A 19,083-nucleotide genomic window follows, 5' to 3' on the forward strand; every position below is an offset into this window, starting at 1 on the left:
CAAAAAAAAAAAAAAAAAAAAAAAAAAAAAACTCACAGTAAGGCCGGGCGCGGTGGCTCAAGCCTGTAATCCCAGCACTTTGGGAGGCCGAGACGGGCGGATCACGAGGTCAGGAGATCGAGACCATCCTGGCTAACACGGTGAAACCCCATCTCTACTAAAAATACAAAAACTAGCCGGGCAAGGTGGCGGGCGCCTGTAGTTCCAGCTACTCCAGAGGCTGAGGCAGGAGAATGGCGTAAACCCGGGAGGCGGAGCTTGCAGTGAGCTGAGATCCGGCCACTGCACTCCAGCCCGGGTGACAGAGCAAGACTCTGTCTCAAAAAAAAAAAAAAAAAAAAAAAAAAAAAAAAACTCATAGTAAAAAGGTATAGCTGCTCCTTCATTATTCTTTATTCTTTCGTTTTTGTTTTGAGATGGAGTCTTGCTCTGCTGCCCAGGCTGGAGTGCAGTGGTGCAATCTCAGCTCACTGCAACCTCCGCCTTCCAGGTTCAAGTGATTCTCCTATCTCAGCCTCCCGAGTAGCTGAGATTATAGGTGCCCAGCACCATGCTCGGCTAATTTTTCTATTTTTAGTAGAGATGGAGTTGCACCATGTTGGCCACGCTGGTCTTGAACTCCTGACCTTAGGTGATCCACCTGCCTTGGCCTCCCAAAGTGCTGAGATTACAGGCATGAGCCACTGCACCCGGCCTAAAAATAATTTGTTTAAAAAGCTTCCTGGTGAAAAAAAAAGGACCATGCAGGGGCAGGTGTGAGTCGGAAAGACAGGACCTGATCCTTCCCTAGGGTGACAGCCACAAATCTGCTCTGCTCCTCCGCTGTCTAGAGGAGGCTGAAACCCAATAGGCTCAAAGTTACACAGCAGTGAAGGTGAGATGGGACCACCAACCCAGATCTGTGTCCTCCCTGCCCAGGGGTCCAGTCCCGGCATCGGGCATTGCGTGGCATCTTCTTGTCATTGCGTGGCACATCTTGTGATGTTTCTTGTCTTAACCCAGTTACACACAAGGAGGCAGGGGCTCAGAGGGGCCCTAACAACTTGCCCAAAGTCACCAAGCGACGTGGCCCAGATCCGACTCCCAAATTATGAGGCCCTGTATACATCCTCAGTAAATGGTAAAGTCAAGGAAAAGTCAAATGTCCCTAAATGTCCTCCTTTAAGAGGAAAATAACTAAGAGTAACCTAAAGCCATTAAGCCTTGCCTATAAGGAGAGAGCTGTACCATTTTGCCTACAGAATTTTAGAAAGATTCCTGATTTTACCTCTTACCTTCGTAATTTGTCCAGCCAGTGGCCTAGGAATTCCCCAAGCAAATGGGTGTCAGCCAAAAACATGGCTTTGAGCACAGGCTCACGTGTGGCCTGTTCACCATCATAGGCTGTGGTGTTCACTTCAGGCCAATTACACTGAAAGATCGCTAAGTAATAGATTAAAAATTCACAAAAGAGAAGCAGAGCAAAAACAACAGCTATGAGTTTCAACAGCAATAAACTCTTCCTCTTGAATGGATGAAAACTCTGTCTTCCAAATCCCAATTCGATCACAGCCATTTCTCAAGCAACAACAAATCCATCAAAGGTTCACCATGAGAAAACTGCAGAGCCCTGGGTAGGGTGATGGCATTCAGGTTTTAGCTGGGCACCTACAGGGAAAAGGAAGAGAATTCAGTTATGTTCCCTAATAATACAGGTATCACACCTCCCTCTACTAAGAACTAATGAGTTACATAATCCTATTTACATGTCCAAATTAATTGTCTTATACTTTTACAGTAATATGCCAGATTACTAATAAGGAAAAACTGACCTTTCCAACTTCTTCAAGCTCTCCATACCTCCATATGCCAGAATAAAGCTATTAGAATGATCTTCTCATCAAGATGATAGTTTCGTTAACATTCTAGAAATCATCAAATGGGAATCCATGAGAATGATGTCTGTTAAGGTAGGAGACATAATGGAAAATTCAGCATTATTTAAGTGTAACTTGACTCCTAGGATTCCCCACCACCCCTCCTTGACCTTAAAAATCAACAGGTCGCCGGGCGCGGTGGCTCAAGCCTGTAATCCCAGCACTTTGGGAGGCCGAGACGGGCGGATCACGAGGTCAGGAGATCGAGACCATCCTGGCTAACACAGTGAAACCCCGTCTCTACTAAAAAATACAAAAAACTAGCCGGGCGAGGTGGCAGGCGCCTGTAGTCCCAGCTACTCGGGAGGCTGAGGCAGGAGAATGGCGTGAACCCGGGAGGCGGAGCTTGCCGTGAGCTGAGATCTGGCCACTGCACTCCAGCCTGGGCGACAGAGCGAGACTCCGTCTCAAAAAAAAAAAAAATAAAAAAAAAAAAAAATCAACAGGTCGCCGGGCGTGGTGGCTCTAGCCTGTAACCCCAGCACTTTGGGAGGCCGAGACGGGCGGATCACGACGTCAGGAGATCGAGACCATCCTGGCGAACACAGTGAAACCCCGTCTCTACTAAAAAAATACAAAAATCGCCGGGCGCGGTGGCTCAAGCCTGTAATCCCAGAACTTTGGGAGGCCGAGACGGGTGGATCACGAGGTCAGGAGATCGAGACCATCCTGGCTAACACGGTGAAACCGCGTCTCTACTAAAAATACAGAAAACTAGCCGGGCGAGGTGGCGGGCGCCTGTAGTCCCAGCTACTCGGAGGCTGAGGCAGGAGAATGGTGTAAACCCGGGAGGCGGAGCTTGCAGTGAGCTGAGATCCGGCCACTGCACTCCAGCCCGGGCGATACAGCGAGACTCCATCTCAAAAAAAAAAAAAAAAAAAAAAAAAAATCAACAGGTCATAAGGCCCCTGTAACATGTTGCTTTTGGTGTTAATTCATCACTTTTCTACTCTGCTGTTCCACAAAATAAGTGAATATTCATGGACAATGTGCTTCAAAGATCCCAGGAATTCATTCCACATTGGACCCGGAGGCCAGGATCTGACACTGAAACCACCTTTGCAAAATTATAATAGTAACCCAAATCTGACATGGTTCACTCCGCCTTATTTCTGACTGCCACGCTGTCCTTGCTCATTCCTGGATATAGGCCAAGCTAATTTCAGGAGGAATTTAGTTTATAGGTTTTTGTTTGGTTGGTTGGTTTTGTTTGGTTGGTTGGTTTTTTTTTTTTTTTTGAGACGGAGTCTCGCTCTGTCACCCAGGCTGGAGTGCAGTGGCCGGATCTCAGCTCACTGCAAGCTCCGCCTCCCGGGTTCACGCCATTCTCCCGCCTCAGCCTCCCGAGTAGCTGGGACTACAGGCGCCTGCCACCTCGCCCGGCTAGTTTTTGTATTTTTAGTAGAGACGGGGTTTCACTGTGTTAGCCAGGATGGTCTCGATCTCCTGACCTCGTGATCCGCCCGTCTCGGCCTCCCAAAGTGCTGGGATTACAGGCTTGAGCCACCGCGCCCGGCCTTGGTTTTGTTTTTGAAATGGGGTCTCCCTCTGCCACCCAGGTTGGAGTGTAGTGGTGTGATCTGGGCTTACTGCAACCTCCGCCTCCTGGGTTCAAGTGATTCTCATGCCTCAGCCTCCCAAGTAGCTGGGGTTGGAGGCACCCATCACCATGTCCAACTAATTTTTGTATATTATTTTTGTAGAGATGGGTTTTCACCATGTTGGCCAGGCTGGTGTCAAACTCCTGACCTCAAATGAACCACCTGCCTCAACCTCCCAAAGTGCTGGGATTACAGACGTGAGCCACTGTGCCAGGCCAGTTTATAGTTTAACTTTGAAGCAAGAATGATAATAGTCTCCTCCCTGTTCTGAGGCTGAAACCACCTTTGGAAACTAATGAAAGGTTTTGAGATTAGGATTAGGGGAGGGGTTTGAATTCTGCTGAATGTAGTTTCTATAATCCCTTATTGCTCAGGAGTCGTGTGGCCAGAGGTAACAAAGATCTGTGACTTCCCTCAATTTCTCCTATAGATAACATCACTATTGTAGACCCTAAGATTGATCTTTTGAGGTATTTTTCAGACTTTTGGGCAACCGATTTACCCCACCTGACTGACCCTGCGGGGACCCCTATTTCGTGACTCAACTGATCCTGTGACCCCACCCAGAAGCAGGCTCAGCACACAAGGACCGTTTTCCACGCCCCTGTGATTTCATTCCCAACCAATCAGCAACTCCTGTTCCCCAGCTCCCTGCCCACAATACCGTCCATAAAAACCCTAACCTCTGAGATTCAGAGAGACTGATTTGAGTAATAATTCCATCTCAGTGGCCAGCCTTATGTTAATTAAGTTAATTAAACTTTTTTTTTTTTTTTTTTTTTTGAGACAGAGTCTCACTCTGTCACCCAGGCTGGAGTGCCATGGCACAATGTCAGCTCACTGCAACCTCTGCCTCCCAGGTTTAAGCGATTCTCATGCCTCAGCCTCCTGAGTAGCTGGGATTATAGGTGTGTGCCACCACGCCCAGCTAATTTGTGTGTGTGTGTGTGTGTATATATATTTTTAGTAGAGATGGGGTTTTGCCATGCTGCCCAGGCTAGTCTTGAACTCCTGGGCTCAAGTGATTCACCCACCTCAGCCTCCCAAAGTGCTAGGATTACAGGCATGAGCCACCATGCCCAGCCTAAACTGCTTATTCACTGCAGTACCATAGTCTCAGTGAATGATTTTGTCTGTGCAGTGGGCAGGAAGAACCTGTGGGTGACTGCAACAGAGCCACCATCTGTGAATGTGAATACTGAACACTGCAACCAGATTCTATGTTTTCACAAAAATGGGTTTTCCCCTGCAAATATGCCTTAAAACTCTGGATGGCCTTCTTTCATAAGATATTTATTTATAGTGGCTTCTGTTAGGGAACCTTCAAATTTTTTAAGGATTCATCCCAAATATTGCATGAGCTTTGCATCCTGTAAAGAAAGCATCTATTTTTGAGACCTCCGAAGAGAAACGCTGGTAAAAGGCTACCCTGAGATAGGCTATAGATGGTGGCATTCTACCTCCAGGTTCTTCAACTTGCGCTCAAGATGAGAATCTGAGAAGGGCGGTGACCTTCCCAGGGAGGGTATAAGGAGCTCAGATGTCAAAGAAGCCCCTGAAGTCTTATGGGGTGGGAGCTTTGGGAGACACTGACCAGAAACCCTAATTGAACCAATAAAAAAATAAAATCCTTTTCTAGGAAGACGATTTTCTAACATGAACCTAGGAACTTCATGTCACACACAGGCATGGAGTCAAGAACCACCTCATGCCGCATAATTGCAGTCACCACATACCTTTATCTTCCAACTGGGGACAGCATTGAGTGAAAAATGTCACTAATAAAAATTAAAACAGAGCAATAGTGTAAACCAGGACTGTCCCAGGCAACTTAGGACGTGCAGCCACTCTGTGCCGTCCGTAATCCCAGCACTTTGGAAGGCCAAGGCAGGTGGATCACCTGAAGTCAGGAGTTCAAGACCAGAATGGCCAATGTGGTGAAACCTCGTCTCTACTAAATACAAAAATTAGTCAGGTGTGGTGGTACATGCCTGTAATCCCAGCTACTCAGGAGGCTGAGGCAGGAGAACTGCTTGAATCCAGGAGGCGGAGGTTGCAATGAGCCGAGATCGTGCCACTGCACTCCACCCTGGGCAACACAGTGACACTGTCTCAAAATAAATAAAGGGGGAACAGCAAACAAATACTGGATTTTAAGTATATCCTTTCAGACAGAGAGGTCAAAAGCAGCCTTACATATCATCTGGAGTCAACTGCTCTTGCTGAAATTCTCCTCCAAAACCCCACAACATATTTATCAGCTGGTCAAGCTGTACTTTATCTTCTTCACTTGGAACTTTTGTCACCTCTCTTTTCTCTAAGACAAAGCACACATGCCGCATAACTGCAGTCACCACATACCTTTATCTTCCAACTGGGGACAGCTTTGAGCGAAAAATGTCACTAATAAAAATTAAAACAGAGCAATGGTGTAAACCAGGACTGTCCCAGGCAACTCAGGACGTGCAGCCACCCTGTGCTGCCTGTGCTTACTCTGACACAGAGGAGAAGCAGCAGTGCCTGTTTGCAGTCACCCACTTCATCTGTAAGAAACTTCGGAACGGACTGCACAAGTGTCAGGAACCATGCACCAGCATGGTGAAGGGCCTAGGTTCTCTGCTGGAGTGCCTCTAAAGGATAAATAACAGGTTCCCTAATGCCAGGCAATTTCCTTTGTTTTGATTAAATCAAATATGTCACAGGCAACCATTCAATCTTAATATCTCATTTTCTTTCAAAAGGCCTAGAATCTCCTAAAATCCTTAAAGCTAAACCCAAAACGATAGTTGAAACTTTCTAACACCGTATGTTTCCTCCAGCTATAAGGAACTAGTTGAGAGGGAAGGAATGCGGACCTTCTGGGGCGGGCTGAGGAGTCTTCCAATAAACAAACCCTTGCTGTTTTGTAGGTTTCTGGTTTCCCAAGATGAAATACCAGAATGACAACTTGAAAATTGCTCTTCTACACCCCCTTCTTTTCATCAGAGTGAGGCTTGTTTGAGCAGTTATGACTAAGAGGTGCAAAAAGCATCAGTGAGTGGTGAGCAGGCTGGAGACAAGGCTGGCTGACAGCCCGAAGTGGAGCTCGGGGCAGGATAGTATGTAAAACTGCAGTCCTCCAGCTTCCCTGGATGAAGAGAGGATGAAGGACAGAGGACACAGAGACAGCCTGTGGGTTTGCACTTCCAGGCAACCTGGGCTCTCCCCGCCTCAACTCCCCACTGAGCTCACTCAGCATGGCCTCTTACTCCTCGTGGATAAGCGACCTCGATCTTACTGCAAACAAACCGGGTCAGGGGAGTTCTGGCGCTTCCCTCAAACTTCTATGTTCTTGTTACAGGTTCTAGACAGGCATGAGTGGGGCGAGTGAGGGCTCTTCCCATCCACCAGGAATGTCAGGTGATCACCAGGTGACCATTCAACAGTTATCACATTGCCTCCCTAAAAACAATCATTTAGCAGCCAGCGCCAGGGAAAGACAATCTCCTGAAGGTTCACAGCTGCCACATTAAAGTGTAAATTAAATATAGATGCCAGGAAGAGGCAACTTCCTGGGCACACACATCAGGAGACAAAATGGCTGACTATGACCTTCCGGGGGCACTCCACAGGAAACAGGAAGAAAGGTTCAGATACTCCACAGGAAACAGGAAGAAAGTTTCAGATACTCCACAGGAAACAGGAAGAAAGGTTCAGATACTCCACAGGAAACAGGAAGAAAGCTTCAGATGGGCATGGGTACAGCTTCCTAAACACATTGCTCATGCTCACCTCCCAAGCGCAAGGAGGGCACTGTGCATGCAGGCAGCGCACCCTAAGGGAAGAATCATGGGGAAGGGGTGCAAGACAAGTGGGTCAGCCTAGAAAGTCCTAGGATTACAGTTAAACACTGCACTTGACCTTCACACTGCCCTCTTGGGTCTCTTCCAAGTGTACTTTTCTTTCTTTCCTGCTCTAAAGATTTTTAATAACTTTCACTCCTGCTGCAAAACTTGCCTCAGTCTCTTCTTCTGCCTTATGTCCCTCAGTGGAATTCTTTCTTCTGAGAAGGCAAGAATTGAGGTTGCTGCAGATTTTTAAGGATTTGCCACCTGTAAATCGACTACCTTCTACCCCTAACATTCTTTTTCCCAAAAAGGAATTTAAAATATCCTACACAGAGCCATTCAAGCAGAGGAAGACTTAGAAGGAAAGAAGAAAGGAGGATAGTAGAAAAGCAGAGAAGAGCAGAAGGGGTTGGGGGAGGAAAAAGGACAGAGAAAGAGAGAACAAGCAAGCTGGCTGAAACTGTTACATATTTTCCTGAGAAGACCCTGATAACCATGTGAAGCAGCTATGTGGTATAATATAATTTTTTTTTTTTTTTTTTTTTTTTTTTTTGAGACAAGGTCTTGCCCTCTCACCCACGCTGGAGTACAGTGGTGTGATCCCAGCTCAGTGCAACCTCCACCTCCTGGACTCAAATAATCCTCCTTCAGCCTCTGGAGCAGTCGGGATTACAGGTGGGCGTGCACCACCACACCCCACTAATTTTTGCATTTATCGTACAGACAGGGTTTCACCATGTTGCTTAGGCTGGTCGCGAACTCCTGGACTCAAGCAATCCACCGGCCTCAGCCTCCCAAACTACTGGGATTACAGGCATGAGCACTGCGCCCAGCCCAACACAATCATTTTTTAAAACATAAGAGTGGCTGTGCAGGACATGGTGGCTCATGCCTGTAATCCCAGCACTTTGGGAGACAAAGGCAGGTGGATCATTTGTTGCCAGGAGTTCAAGACCAACCTAGCCAACATGGTGAAACCCCATCTCTACTAAAAATATTTAATACAAAAATTAGCCGGGTGTGGTTGAATGAGTGTGTAATCCCAGATACTTGGGAGCCTAAGGCACAAGAATCACTTGAACCCAGGAGGCGGAGGTTGCAGTGAGCTGAGATCTCACCATAGCACTCCAGCCTGGGTGACAGAGTGAGACTCCATCTCAAAAAAAAAAAAAAAGGCTGGGCGCAGTGGCTCATGCCTGTCATCCCAGCACTTTGGAAGGCTGAGGTGGGCAGATCATGAGGTCAGGAGATCGAGACCATCCTGACTAACATGGCGAAACCCCATCTCTACTAAAAATACAAAAAAATTAGCCGGGCATGGTGGTGGGCACCTGTAGTCCCAGCTACTCGGGAGGCTGAAGGAGGAGAATGACATGAACCTGGGAGGCGGAGCTTGCAGTGAGCCGAGATTGTGCCACTGCACTCCAGCCTGGGCGACAGAGCGAGACTCTGTCTCAAAAAATAAAAAAAATAAAAATTTAGGGCCGGGCGCGGTGGCTCAAGCCTGTAATCCCAGCACTTTGGGAGGCCAAGACGGGTGGATCACGAGGTCAGGAGATCGAGACCATCCTGGTTAACACGGTGAAACCCCGTGTCTACTAAAAAAATACAAAAAAAAAAACTAGCCGGGCGAGGTGGCAGGCGCCTGTAGTCCCAGCTACTGGGGAGGCTGAGGCAGGAGAATGGCATGAACCCGGGAGACGGAGCTTGCAGTGAGCTGAGATCCGGCCACTGCACTCCAGCCCGGGCAACAGAGCGAGACTCCGTCTCAAAAAAAATAAATAAAATAAAATAAATAAATAAATAAAAATAAAAATAAAAATTTAAAAAATTTAAAAAGATAACAGAACAAAAACCTATTTAGAAAACTTTTGACAGCAGATCCTTAAACAGAATACCTTTTGGGCAGGGGGCTCACACCCTGTAATCCAGCCCTTTGGGAGGTGGGGGCAGGGAGATCACTTGAGGCCAGGAGTTCAAGACCATCCTGGCCAACACGGCGAAACCCCATCTCTACTAAAAATACAAAAATTAGCCTAGTGTAGGAGTGCATGCCTGCAATCCCAGCTACTTAGGAGACTGAGGCAGGAAACTCACTTGAACCTGGGAGGCGCAGCTTGCAATGAGCAGAGATCAGGCCACTGCACTCCAGTCTGGGCGACAGAGGGAGACTGCCTCAAAAATGAAACAAAACAAAACACACCTTTTGCTCAAATCTTGGGAAACTCCTTTTCTTTCTCTACCAAAGACTATTGCTGTTTGCGATGTTATGGCCAAAACATGCCCTCTTTTCCCAGCTGAAATGAAGACAGAATAACTTGCAGGACTGATAGGCTCGGGGAAGTGACTCCTTCTCTCCCTAGAAGTGACACCAGCATTAGGTAATGAGGCTTCACTCCTACCGGCCGGCTTGCTTCCCAACGGGTATAAATTGACTTATTTCACTCACTTGCTGGGCCAAACCTTACCCCAGCCTCCTCATTTTCTGCCTCCCCATTTTCTGACTCAGATGAAGGAAACCTGCTGACCACCAGCACCTGGGAGCTCTGCAGACACCCCCACCCCGGGGAGCCCTACCTTTCTGTCAGCAAAGAGGAAACCGTGAGAGCTCTGTGAGGAGTCAGCCACTTGTTCCTCGGTGAGTATTTTATCCTGCATGCTGCGAATACCACCAGCGGAGATGGCAGCTGTGCTGAATTGGAAAGGAGCAAATGGCAGCACTGCTCTGTGACCTTATGCCAGCCACTGACCCCTCCTGAACCTCACAACCTGCAGTATCCACCTCAGTGCTTTTGTGAGGATAGAAAAAAATCAGAGCTTAGTCCTCAGCTTTAAAGTTCAAAATTTCTTAAAGTATTACTGTTTTCACTCCCAAATTCAATTTATCATTCTCATTAAGATCATCAAACAATAACCCGCCGGGCGCGGTGGCTCAAGCCTATAATCCCAGCACTTTGGGAGGCTGAGACCGGCGGATCACAAGGTCAGGAGATCGAGACCATCCTGGCGAACACAGTGAAACCTTGTCTCTAATAAAAATACAAAAAACTAGCCGGGCGAGGTGGTGGGCGCCTGTGGTCCCAGCTACTCGGGAGGCTGAGGCAGGAGAATGGCGGGAACCCGGGAGGCGGAGCTTGCAGTGAGCTGAGATCGGGCCACTGCACTCCAGCCTGGGGGACAGAGCAAGACTCCGCCTCAAAAAAAAAAAAAAAAAAACAATAACCCAGCAGGAACAGTGTCGAGCTTCCACAAGACAGTTCAGACAGGCCCAGGATGAAAGGCAGACATGCACCTCTCTGATACCTCCAGACAGATCTCTAAATATGGAAGCTAGTTTATATATTACCTATAATTTTCCAGGAAAATCACCAAGTCACCTCACCTTTTAAAGACAGAGAGATTGGTATGAGGCTCTAAGTTGGCATCTGCTTCCCCAAATCAGAATTCATTTATCTGAAATGAAACCAAAAATGTGTGTTTTGTCAGTGAGTGAGCTTTCATTTAGTTAACTATTAACAGGAAACCTGACCAACTTTGAAAGTAAAAAAGAAGCTGAGAAGCTAAAGAAACAAGACATTGGGTTAGTGGCCAAGAATACCTATGTTGAATTATAATATAAAATACCTGTATTTATAGATATATGAAACATGTCTGTCCAACACGTATGAATAATCACTGCAAGCCATAATTGGGAGCAAAATATTTTATCTTTAGGCCAGGCGCGGTGGCTCATGTCTGTAATCCCAGCATTTTGGGAGGCTGAGGCGGGCAGATCACCTGAGGTAGGGAGTTCAAGAGTAGCCTGACCAACATGGAAAAACCCCGCCAATACTAAAAACACAAAATTAGCTGGGGTGGTGGTGCCTGTAATCCCAGCTACTCGGGAGGCTGAAGCAGGAGAATCGCTTGAACCTGGGAGGCAGAGGTTGTGATGAGCCAAGATCGCACCATTGCACTCCAGCCTGGGCAACAAGAGCGAAACTCCATCTCAAAAAAAAAAAAATTTATCTTTGAACTTTTCGATTTGTATTTATTTTTATTTTTTTAGAGATATGGTCTCACTCCACTGCCCAGTGTAAATCAAAAATGAAATCCTAAGGCCCCTCAACCATCTGCATGGACCCCCACCAAGGGCATTCCAGAGTTCATCTTGTTTTAGGTTGTTTTAAGAAAAACATGTTTAGGCCTGATGGGAAGTGGGGGTGGAACTTGCCTCATTTTGTCCTCCTCCCTTTTGGAATTCAGGAAAAGCAGACCAGCATTTAACATGCTGGATACTAACCTGCAGGCTTCATCTGCATGATAAAACTTCAGTCTCCACAGCCTCTTACTGTAACCCAGACATTCCTTTCCATTGATGATAAATCTTTCAACCAAATGCCAATCAGAAAATCTTCAATCTACCTATAACCTGGAAGCCCCCGACCGACCCACCCACCGCCTCAGTGGTCCCACTTTTATGGACCGAACCAATGTACATCTTAATCGTACACGTATTTGATTGATGACTCATGGCTCCCCTAAAATGTATAAAACCACACCCGGCCCCGACCACTTCGGGTACATGTTCTCAGAGTCTCCAAAAGGCTGTGTCACCAGCCATGGTCATTCATATTTGGCTCAGAATAAATACCTTCAAACATTTTACAGAGTTTGACTTTTTGTCAACTGCAGGCTGCGTCACAGCTCGCTGCAGCCCCAAACTCCCGCGCCCAAGCGATCCTTTCACCCACAACTTCCCGAGTAGCAGGGACTTCAGGTGCGTGCCACCACGCCCGGCTTTTTTTTTTTTTTTTTTTTTTTTTTTGGTACCTTTTGTAGTTATGGGAGGGCGGGGGGGAGGGTCTTGCTATGTTGCCCAGATTGGTCTCAAACTTCTGGGCTCAAGCCATCCTCCCCATTCGGCGTCCCAGAGTGCAGGAATTACAAGCCTGAGCCACCGCGCCCAGCCTATCTTTTAATTTTTAACTTCAAAGTTATCGTTAAAAATCTAATCCCGGCCGGGCGCGGTGGCTCAAGCCTGTAATCCCAGCACTTTGGGAGGCCGAGACGGGTGGATCACGAGGTCAGGATATCGAGACCATCCTGGCTAACATGGTGAAACCCCGTCTCTACTAAAAATACAAAAATCTAGCCGGGCGAGGTGGCGGGCGCCTGTAGTCCCAGCTACTCGGGAGGCTGAGGCAGGAGAATGGTGTAAACCCGGGAGGCGGAGCTTGCAGTGAGCTGAGATCCGGCCACTGCACTCCAGCCTGGGCGACAGAGCGAGACTTCGTCTCAAAAAAAAAAAAAAAAAAAATCTAATCCCCCCAAAATATGAAAAAAAAAAATGTACTGACCTGTAGTTTTTCTCTAATTCACTATCTTTTTTTTTTTTTTTTTTTTGAGACGGAGTCTTGCTGTGTCACCCAAGCTGGAGTGCTGTGGCCGGATCTCAGCTCACTGCAAGCTCCGCCTCCCGGGTTCACGCCATTCTCCAGTCTCAGCCTCCCGGGTAGCTGGGACCACAGGCGCCGCCACCTCGCCCGGCTAGTTTTTTGTAGTTTTTAGTAGAGACGGGGTTTCACCGTGTTAGCCAGGATGGTCTCGATCTCCTGACCTTGTGATCCGCCCGTCTCGGCCTCCCAAAGTGCTGGGATTACAGGCTTGAGCCACCGCGCCCGGCCTAATTCACTATCTTAAATATATTAATTGCAATCTCATCAACGGCGACTTGCATTTGAAATTTTCCACCTTAAGCGGTATTTTTTTGATAAGATGGATTTTTAAAAAAAATCTACACCAGTAAACTAGAGAGACCCCTGCAAAGTCATACATGGGCCCTAAGTCATCGAGATTTTCCAGCAAATAATTTGCAGAGTGCTGTTTTTCCTAGGTTAAGTTGCAATCCTAAAACGGAAGAAGGTTCCGTTTTTAGAAGTTTAAATGTTGTCACACGGGCCCAAGAATACATACAACAGCCATGCTTTCCAGCTCTGCGCACAACGCCAGGCAGATGGGGAGCACCGGGCGGTGCGGGAGCCCTTTCACCTGGGCAGGGCGGCTTCGGTGGCCGAGGGACCCGGGACCTGCAGCCCGAGCCGGCGCGCACCCAACCAACTTCCTGTTTCCGCGGTAGCGCGCGGGACTGTCACTGAAGCCCCGCCCCAGCGGCCTCAGGCGGGTGGGGAAGCCAGAGTCTTCCCGGAGGCGCCTCGTCCGCCCGGAGCCGGCGTCCCACGGCCGGCTGCGGAAGCGGGCTGTCTGAAGGGGCCGGCGGGTGGCGCCCAGGGCTCCGCGGCCTGCGATCCCCAGAGCAGACAACCCCAGCTGGGGCTCCGTGCGCAACTGCGGAGAGTAAAGGCCGGAACCTACGCTCGGCGGCCGCGTCCCGGCCCCTAGCGCCCTCCCCGAAGTGCCTGGCAGGCCCCGCAGTCCGACTGTGGCATTACGGAGCACCCTGGGCAGTCACCGCGGAAGGGCGGGGGGCGCGGGAAAGGCATTTTGGGGACACAGGAGAGCTGCGAGGGCGATGCACGGGCCAGCTGTCATTAGGGCCCAGGAAAGGCCCTAACGGGGCGCACAGGCGGGTAGGGGAACTCGCGCACCGCGCCGCGCGCCCGGGCTCCTGACGCCAGGGCCGGCTTCTGAACACAGCCACCGCGGCGGCCGGGGCCGGCCACTGCTCCCCGCGAGCCCGCGTCCCCGCCCCCAGAATCCCCCAGAGCCGGTGTCCAAGCTCCAGGCCCTGGAGGAGCCGGGCGGGCAGCTGACAGCCCCCGAGCCGCTCCCGGGCTCCGCGCGCGGTGGCAGCCAGGCCGTGCCTCACCGTACCCCTCCCGCGCCGCGCTGCCGCTCCGGGACCCACCAGACCTGGCTGGGCCTCTCCGGCTCCCCCGGCGCCTTGGAAAGTGCCCTCCAGAGATGTGCTTAGGAAGTGTGTGATGAATAAAGGAGACTATCGGGATAACTATAATATTTATTATGCACTTGCTTTTTTCTCACTGATGTTACTAATTTTAATGATGTAGCACGGCGTGTTCCAGTTTTCTAAGTGCTCTCACATCCGTTCAAAAAAATCCTCAAAATAGGCCGGGCGCGGTGGCTCAAGCCTGTAATCCCAGCACTTTGGGAGGCCGAGACGGGCGGATCACGAGGTCAGGAGATCAAGACCATCCTGGCTAACACGGTGAAACCCCATCTCTACTAAAAAATACAAAAATCTAGCCGGGCGAGGTGGCGGGCGCCTGTAGTCCCAGCTACTCCGGAGGCTGAGGCAGGAGAATGGCGTAAACCCGGGAGGCGGAGCTTGCAGTGAGCTGAGATCTGGCCACTGCACTCCAGCCTGGGCGACAGAGCAAGACTCCGTCTCAAAAAAAAAAAAAAAAAAAAAAAAAAAATCCTCAAAATAAGCCTGTATATTAAAAGCAGGAGCCATTATTCCATATTTCAAGAAGTAAACAAGCTCAGAGTAAATCCACGTAGAGCCTTCCAACCAGCCAATTCTGGTACATTTTTTTACAAATCTATGAGTGTGGTTAATACACGGAGATGTGGTATGAGGAATTATATAGGACACAGCCAGCAAAATGTCTGCTATACAATAAGTATGCGGTAAATGGTTATTATTAAGAATATTGTAATCTTCTGATATGTTCAGGTGAACAACTTTGTCATAATAGAAACTGGGACAGCCTAATTCCATAAACACTGATATGACATCGGGGATTGTTTGCAGCCTCACCTCTAAAGTATTCTCTCTGACTAACAAAAGGAAACGAGACCCAGTTAAGCTTTTAACTCTAACCACAGGCTAAAGGCAATACACGGGCCAAATGAACCTATTAGATTACACCACCAGGAAGTAATCTGCCAAATCCAGAATGTGGGAAACTCTACAAACCAAATGACCCAATTTCTTTATTCAAAAATAAATGTTCAGAGGCTGAAGGGAGAGGATTGCTTAAGGCCAGAGTTAAGGCTGTAGTGAGCTATGATCACAGCTGTGAATAGCCACTGCACTCCACAAGCCTGTCCTCACTTAGACACCGAAGAAAGTCCTGGGTTCCCAGGTTAGCCTAACTGCTGCTGATTGACCTACAGAGCAAAGTTCCTACAAAGAGGTTTCAACTACCTCATTACCCCCAAGGTTAAATAATTTGCTAGAATGACTCAAAGAACTCAGGAAAAGCTGTGCTTCCTCTTACGGTTTATTATAAAGGGTACAAATGAACAACCAGATGAAGAAGTACCCAGAACAAGGTAAGTCCCGAGTGCAGAAGCCACTGCCTCAGTCAAGATGGGGTGTACCACCCTCTGGGATGAGGATGTGTTTGCCAACGTGGAAGCTCCCTGAACCCCATCATTTAAGGGTTTCTATGGAGGCTTCCGTCCATAGGTTTGACTGTGGCCACTGGTGATCAACTCAATTTCCAGCCACTCTGCCTCCCCTGGAGGTTGGGGGAAGGGTGCAGGAAATGCTGATCTCCTAATCAAGTTTGGCAGCCACCTCCCACCCTGAAGCTAAGTACAAGAGTTGCCTCATTAAAACAAAAAAGGCTTTTAACACTGTATCACTCAAAATTCCAAGGGTTTTGAGCTTTGTGTCAGAAACCAGGGACAACCACCAAATATCTGTCTTGTTATTCCACAGCAACATCAATTCCATCTACAATCCTGATTCCCTTTTGCCATGAAAGGTAACATATTCACAGGTCCTGGGGAGTTGGACATGGTTATCTGGGGGGCACTATTCTGCCTGCCCCAGCATCTAACAGTAAAGACAGCAGCTCAGGAAATTTGGCAGGACGGCAATATGGAGCAGGGATTGCAGGGTTGGTTAAAAGACCAGGCCAGGCGCAGTGGCTCACGCCTGGAATCCCAACACTTTGGGAGGCCGAGGCAGGCAGATCACCTGAGGTTGCGAGTTCGAGACCAGCCTGACCAACACGGTGAAACCCCCCCCCCCCCCGCCCCGATTCGACTAAAAATACAAAATTAGCCGGGCGTCATGGTGGGCGCCTGTAATCCCAGCTACTTGGGAGGCTGAAGCAGGAGAATCACTTGAACCCGGGAGGCGGAGGTTACGGTGACCTAAGATCGCGCCATTGCACTCCAGCCTGGGCAACAAGAGCAAAACTCCATCTAAAAACAAACAAACAAACAAAAGACCCTAACCAAAGTTACCTTCTCAGGGCAATGGGCAATGGGCAATGGAGACAAAATAAAAAGGGCGCTCTTGGAGGAAGACGCGGCGTTAGGCGTTGCGGGCTGTGGTCCGCCCTCTCGTGCTGCTCACTCACCACTGTTCGCTCTCGCCCAGAAACAAGTCTGCCAGGAAGCCGCGCAGCAGCCGTGGATTTCCGTTTTCTTTCTCGAGACGGAGTCTCGCTCTGTGGCCCAGGCTGGAGTGCGGTGGCGCCATCTCGGCTCACTGCAAGCTCCGCTTCCCGGGTACCCGCCCCTCTCCTGCCTCAGCCTCCCGAGTTGCTGGGACTACAGGTGCCGCCACCTCGCCCGGCTAATGTTGTATTTTTAGTAGAGACAGGTTTTCTCCATGTTGGCCAGACTAGTCTCAAACTCCCGACCTCAGGTGATCCGCCCACCTCGGCCTCCCAAACTGCTGGGATTATGGGCATGAGCCACCTTGCCCGGCAGCCACGGATTTTAAAGATACCAAAACACACCTATGGAGCCAGAGGTGGCAAGTCACCGAATTAGAATCACTCTAAGGAGCCGCAAGGTAAAGTCGCTGGAGAAGGTGTGTGCTGACTTGATCAGAGGAGCAAGGGAAAAGAATCTCGAAGTGAAACGACCAGTTCAAATGCCCAGCAAGACTTGGAGAATCCACTACAAGAAAACCTCCTTGTGGTGAAAGATTTTTTTTTTTTTTTTGAGACGGAGTCCCGCAGTGTTGCCTGGGCTGGAGTGCAGCCGGAAGAGCTTGGCTCACTGCAACCTGCGGCTCCTGGGCTCAAGCAATTCTCCTGTCTCAGCCTCCTGAGTAGCTGGGATTACAGACATGCACCACCACGCCTGGTTAATTTTTTGTATTTTTAGTAGAGACGGAGTTTCACCGTGTTGGTCAAGCTGGTCTCGAGCTCCTAACCTCAGGTGATCCACACGCCTCAGCCTCCCAAAGTGCTGAGATGACAAGCGTGAGCCACTGCTCCCGGCCAATGGTGAAAGTTCTAAGACACCGGATAGTTTCCAGATGAGAATCTGCAAGTGACTCATTGACTTGCACAGCCCTTCTGAGATTAAGGAGTTTACTTCCATCAGTATGGGAGGAATCTGTGAGGCATTCACAAAGCAGAAATCACAATGATACAGGCCGGGCAGGGTGGCTCACACATGTAATCCTGGCACTTTGGGAGACCGAGGCAGGCGAATCACTTGAGGTCAGGAGTTTGAAACCAACCTGGCCAAGATGGTGATACCCCATCTCTACGGAAAACACAAAAAAAAAATTAGCCAGGTGTGGTGGCATGTGATGATAATCCCAGCTACTTGGGAAGCTGAGGCAGGAGAATTGCCTGAACCTGGGAGATAGAGATTGCAGTGGGCTGAGATGATGCCACTGCACTCCAGCTGGGGCAATATAGCAAGAGTTTGTCAAGGAAGAGAGGAAGTGAGGGAGGGGGGAGGAGGGGAGGAGGGGAAGGAGGAGGGGAGGGGGGAGGAGGGGAAGGAGGGGGGGAGGAGGGGAGGGAGGGAGGGAGGGGAAGGTAAGGGAGGGGCACATGGAGCTGTGATTGTTCTGTTAGATCACGCTCTGTAATTAATATATGCCATAATTCTTCAGTGACCCAGTAAATGCATTATGAAAATATTCATGATCTGCATTCGTTTTACATAAACACGCAAGAGTCTAGTTCTGGTTTTGTTGTTGTTGAACCAGGGTCTCACTCTGTCTTCCAGGCTGGAGTGCAGTGGTGCGATCACAGTCACTGCAGCCTCCATTCCCCAGGCTCAAGCAATCCTCCCACCTCAGCCTCCCAGGTAGCTGGGACTACAGACTTGTGCCACCATGCCCGGATAAAGGAGTCTGATTCCAGATACCCAAATTTCCCCTGCTACCAAACTACCCTCTGGTTATGTGGGGAAATTCTGAAGCACCTCATTTTTACTCCTTTCCTCCTCCTCCTTCCCCCTCTCACCTTGTACCACTTCTGACACTGACAGCTACTTGGGATGTGGGAGGGGAACACAGCTGGAGACATCCTCCCGCAAGCTGCATTCAGTCCCGTGATTTAAATGACCAGACTATCAGTGATTGGTGGATGGAATTTATAAGCCATGAGCATAAAGTCACTGCACACTCAGGTGATTCGTAAACAGGCTCTGGGCAGAAAAAACACACTCGTTCCAAGTGCTTTTCCGATTGCCTCACTCAAGAACAATCAACACAGAAGTTGTTCTGCATGGACACCACCTGGGTGTCCTCCAGTTCAACTCAGTTCTGACACTCTGTACCTGGAGACAGAGTCAGATTCCACAGGTTGAGGCCTCAGTCCCCATGCCTGTCCCACTTCTGATGTCAATCAGAAGCCCCAGGCTGTAACCTGTGCTTCTGGCCAACCAGTTATAAATTGGGGTTCCCACACTCCCTCCATGGGTTTAACTGATTTGTTAGAATGACTCACAAAACTCATGCAAACACTTACGTTCGCTGGTTTACTGTAAAGGATATTGCAAAAGATACAGATGAAGAGCTGCACAGGGCGAGGCATGTGGGAAGGGACGGGGAAGCTTCCATGC

General features: G+C 49.0%; 1 protein-coding gene across 9 annotated transcripts in view; it reads right to left on the minus strand.

Moving 5' to 3' along the window:
- MPPE1 (metallophosphoesterase 1) overlaps positions 1–14,104 on the minus strand; it is a 38,015-nt gene extending 23,911 nt beyond the window's left edge. For 8 of the 9 annotated variants that reach the window (XR_004055651.1, XM_030925797.1, XM_030925798.1 and 5 more), the window contains exons 1-4: positions 13,300–14,104; positions 10,727–10,797; positions 1,812–1,941; positions 1,275–1,647 (exon numbers count right to left, since the gene is read on the minus strand). Coding sequence is in view for 8 of the 9 variants with exons in the window: in XM_030925797.1 (XP_030781657.1) it covers positions 1,275–1,555 (281 nt within the window). In the remaining variant the exon portion in view is untranslated. The remainder of the gene's footprint in view (positions 1–1,274; positions 1,648–1,811; positions 1,942–10,726; positions 10,798–13,299) is intronic. The other variant, XM_030925793.1, reaches the window with a different exon arrangement.
- Positions 14,105–19,083: the final 4,979 nt, after the last annotated feature.

The sequence above is a fragment of the Rhinopithecus roxellana genome, chromosome 21 (genome assembly GCF_007565055.1).
Source record: "Rhinopithecus roxellana isolate Shanxi Qingling chromosome 21, ASM756505v1, whole genome shotgun sequence".
In the NCBI taxonomy this organism is placed as follows: Eukaryota; Metazoa; Chordata; class Mammalia; order Primates; family Cercopithecidae; genus Rhinopithecus; species Rhinopithecus roxellana.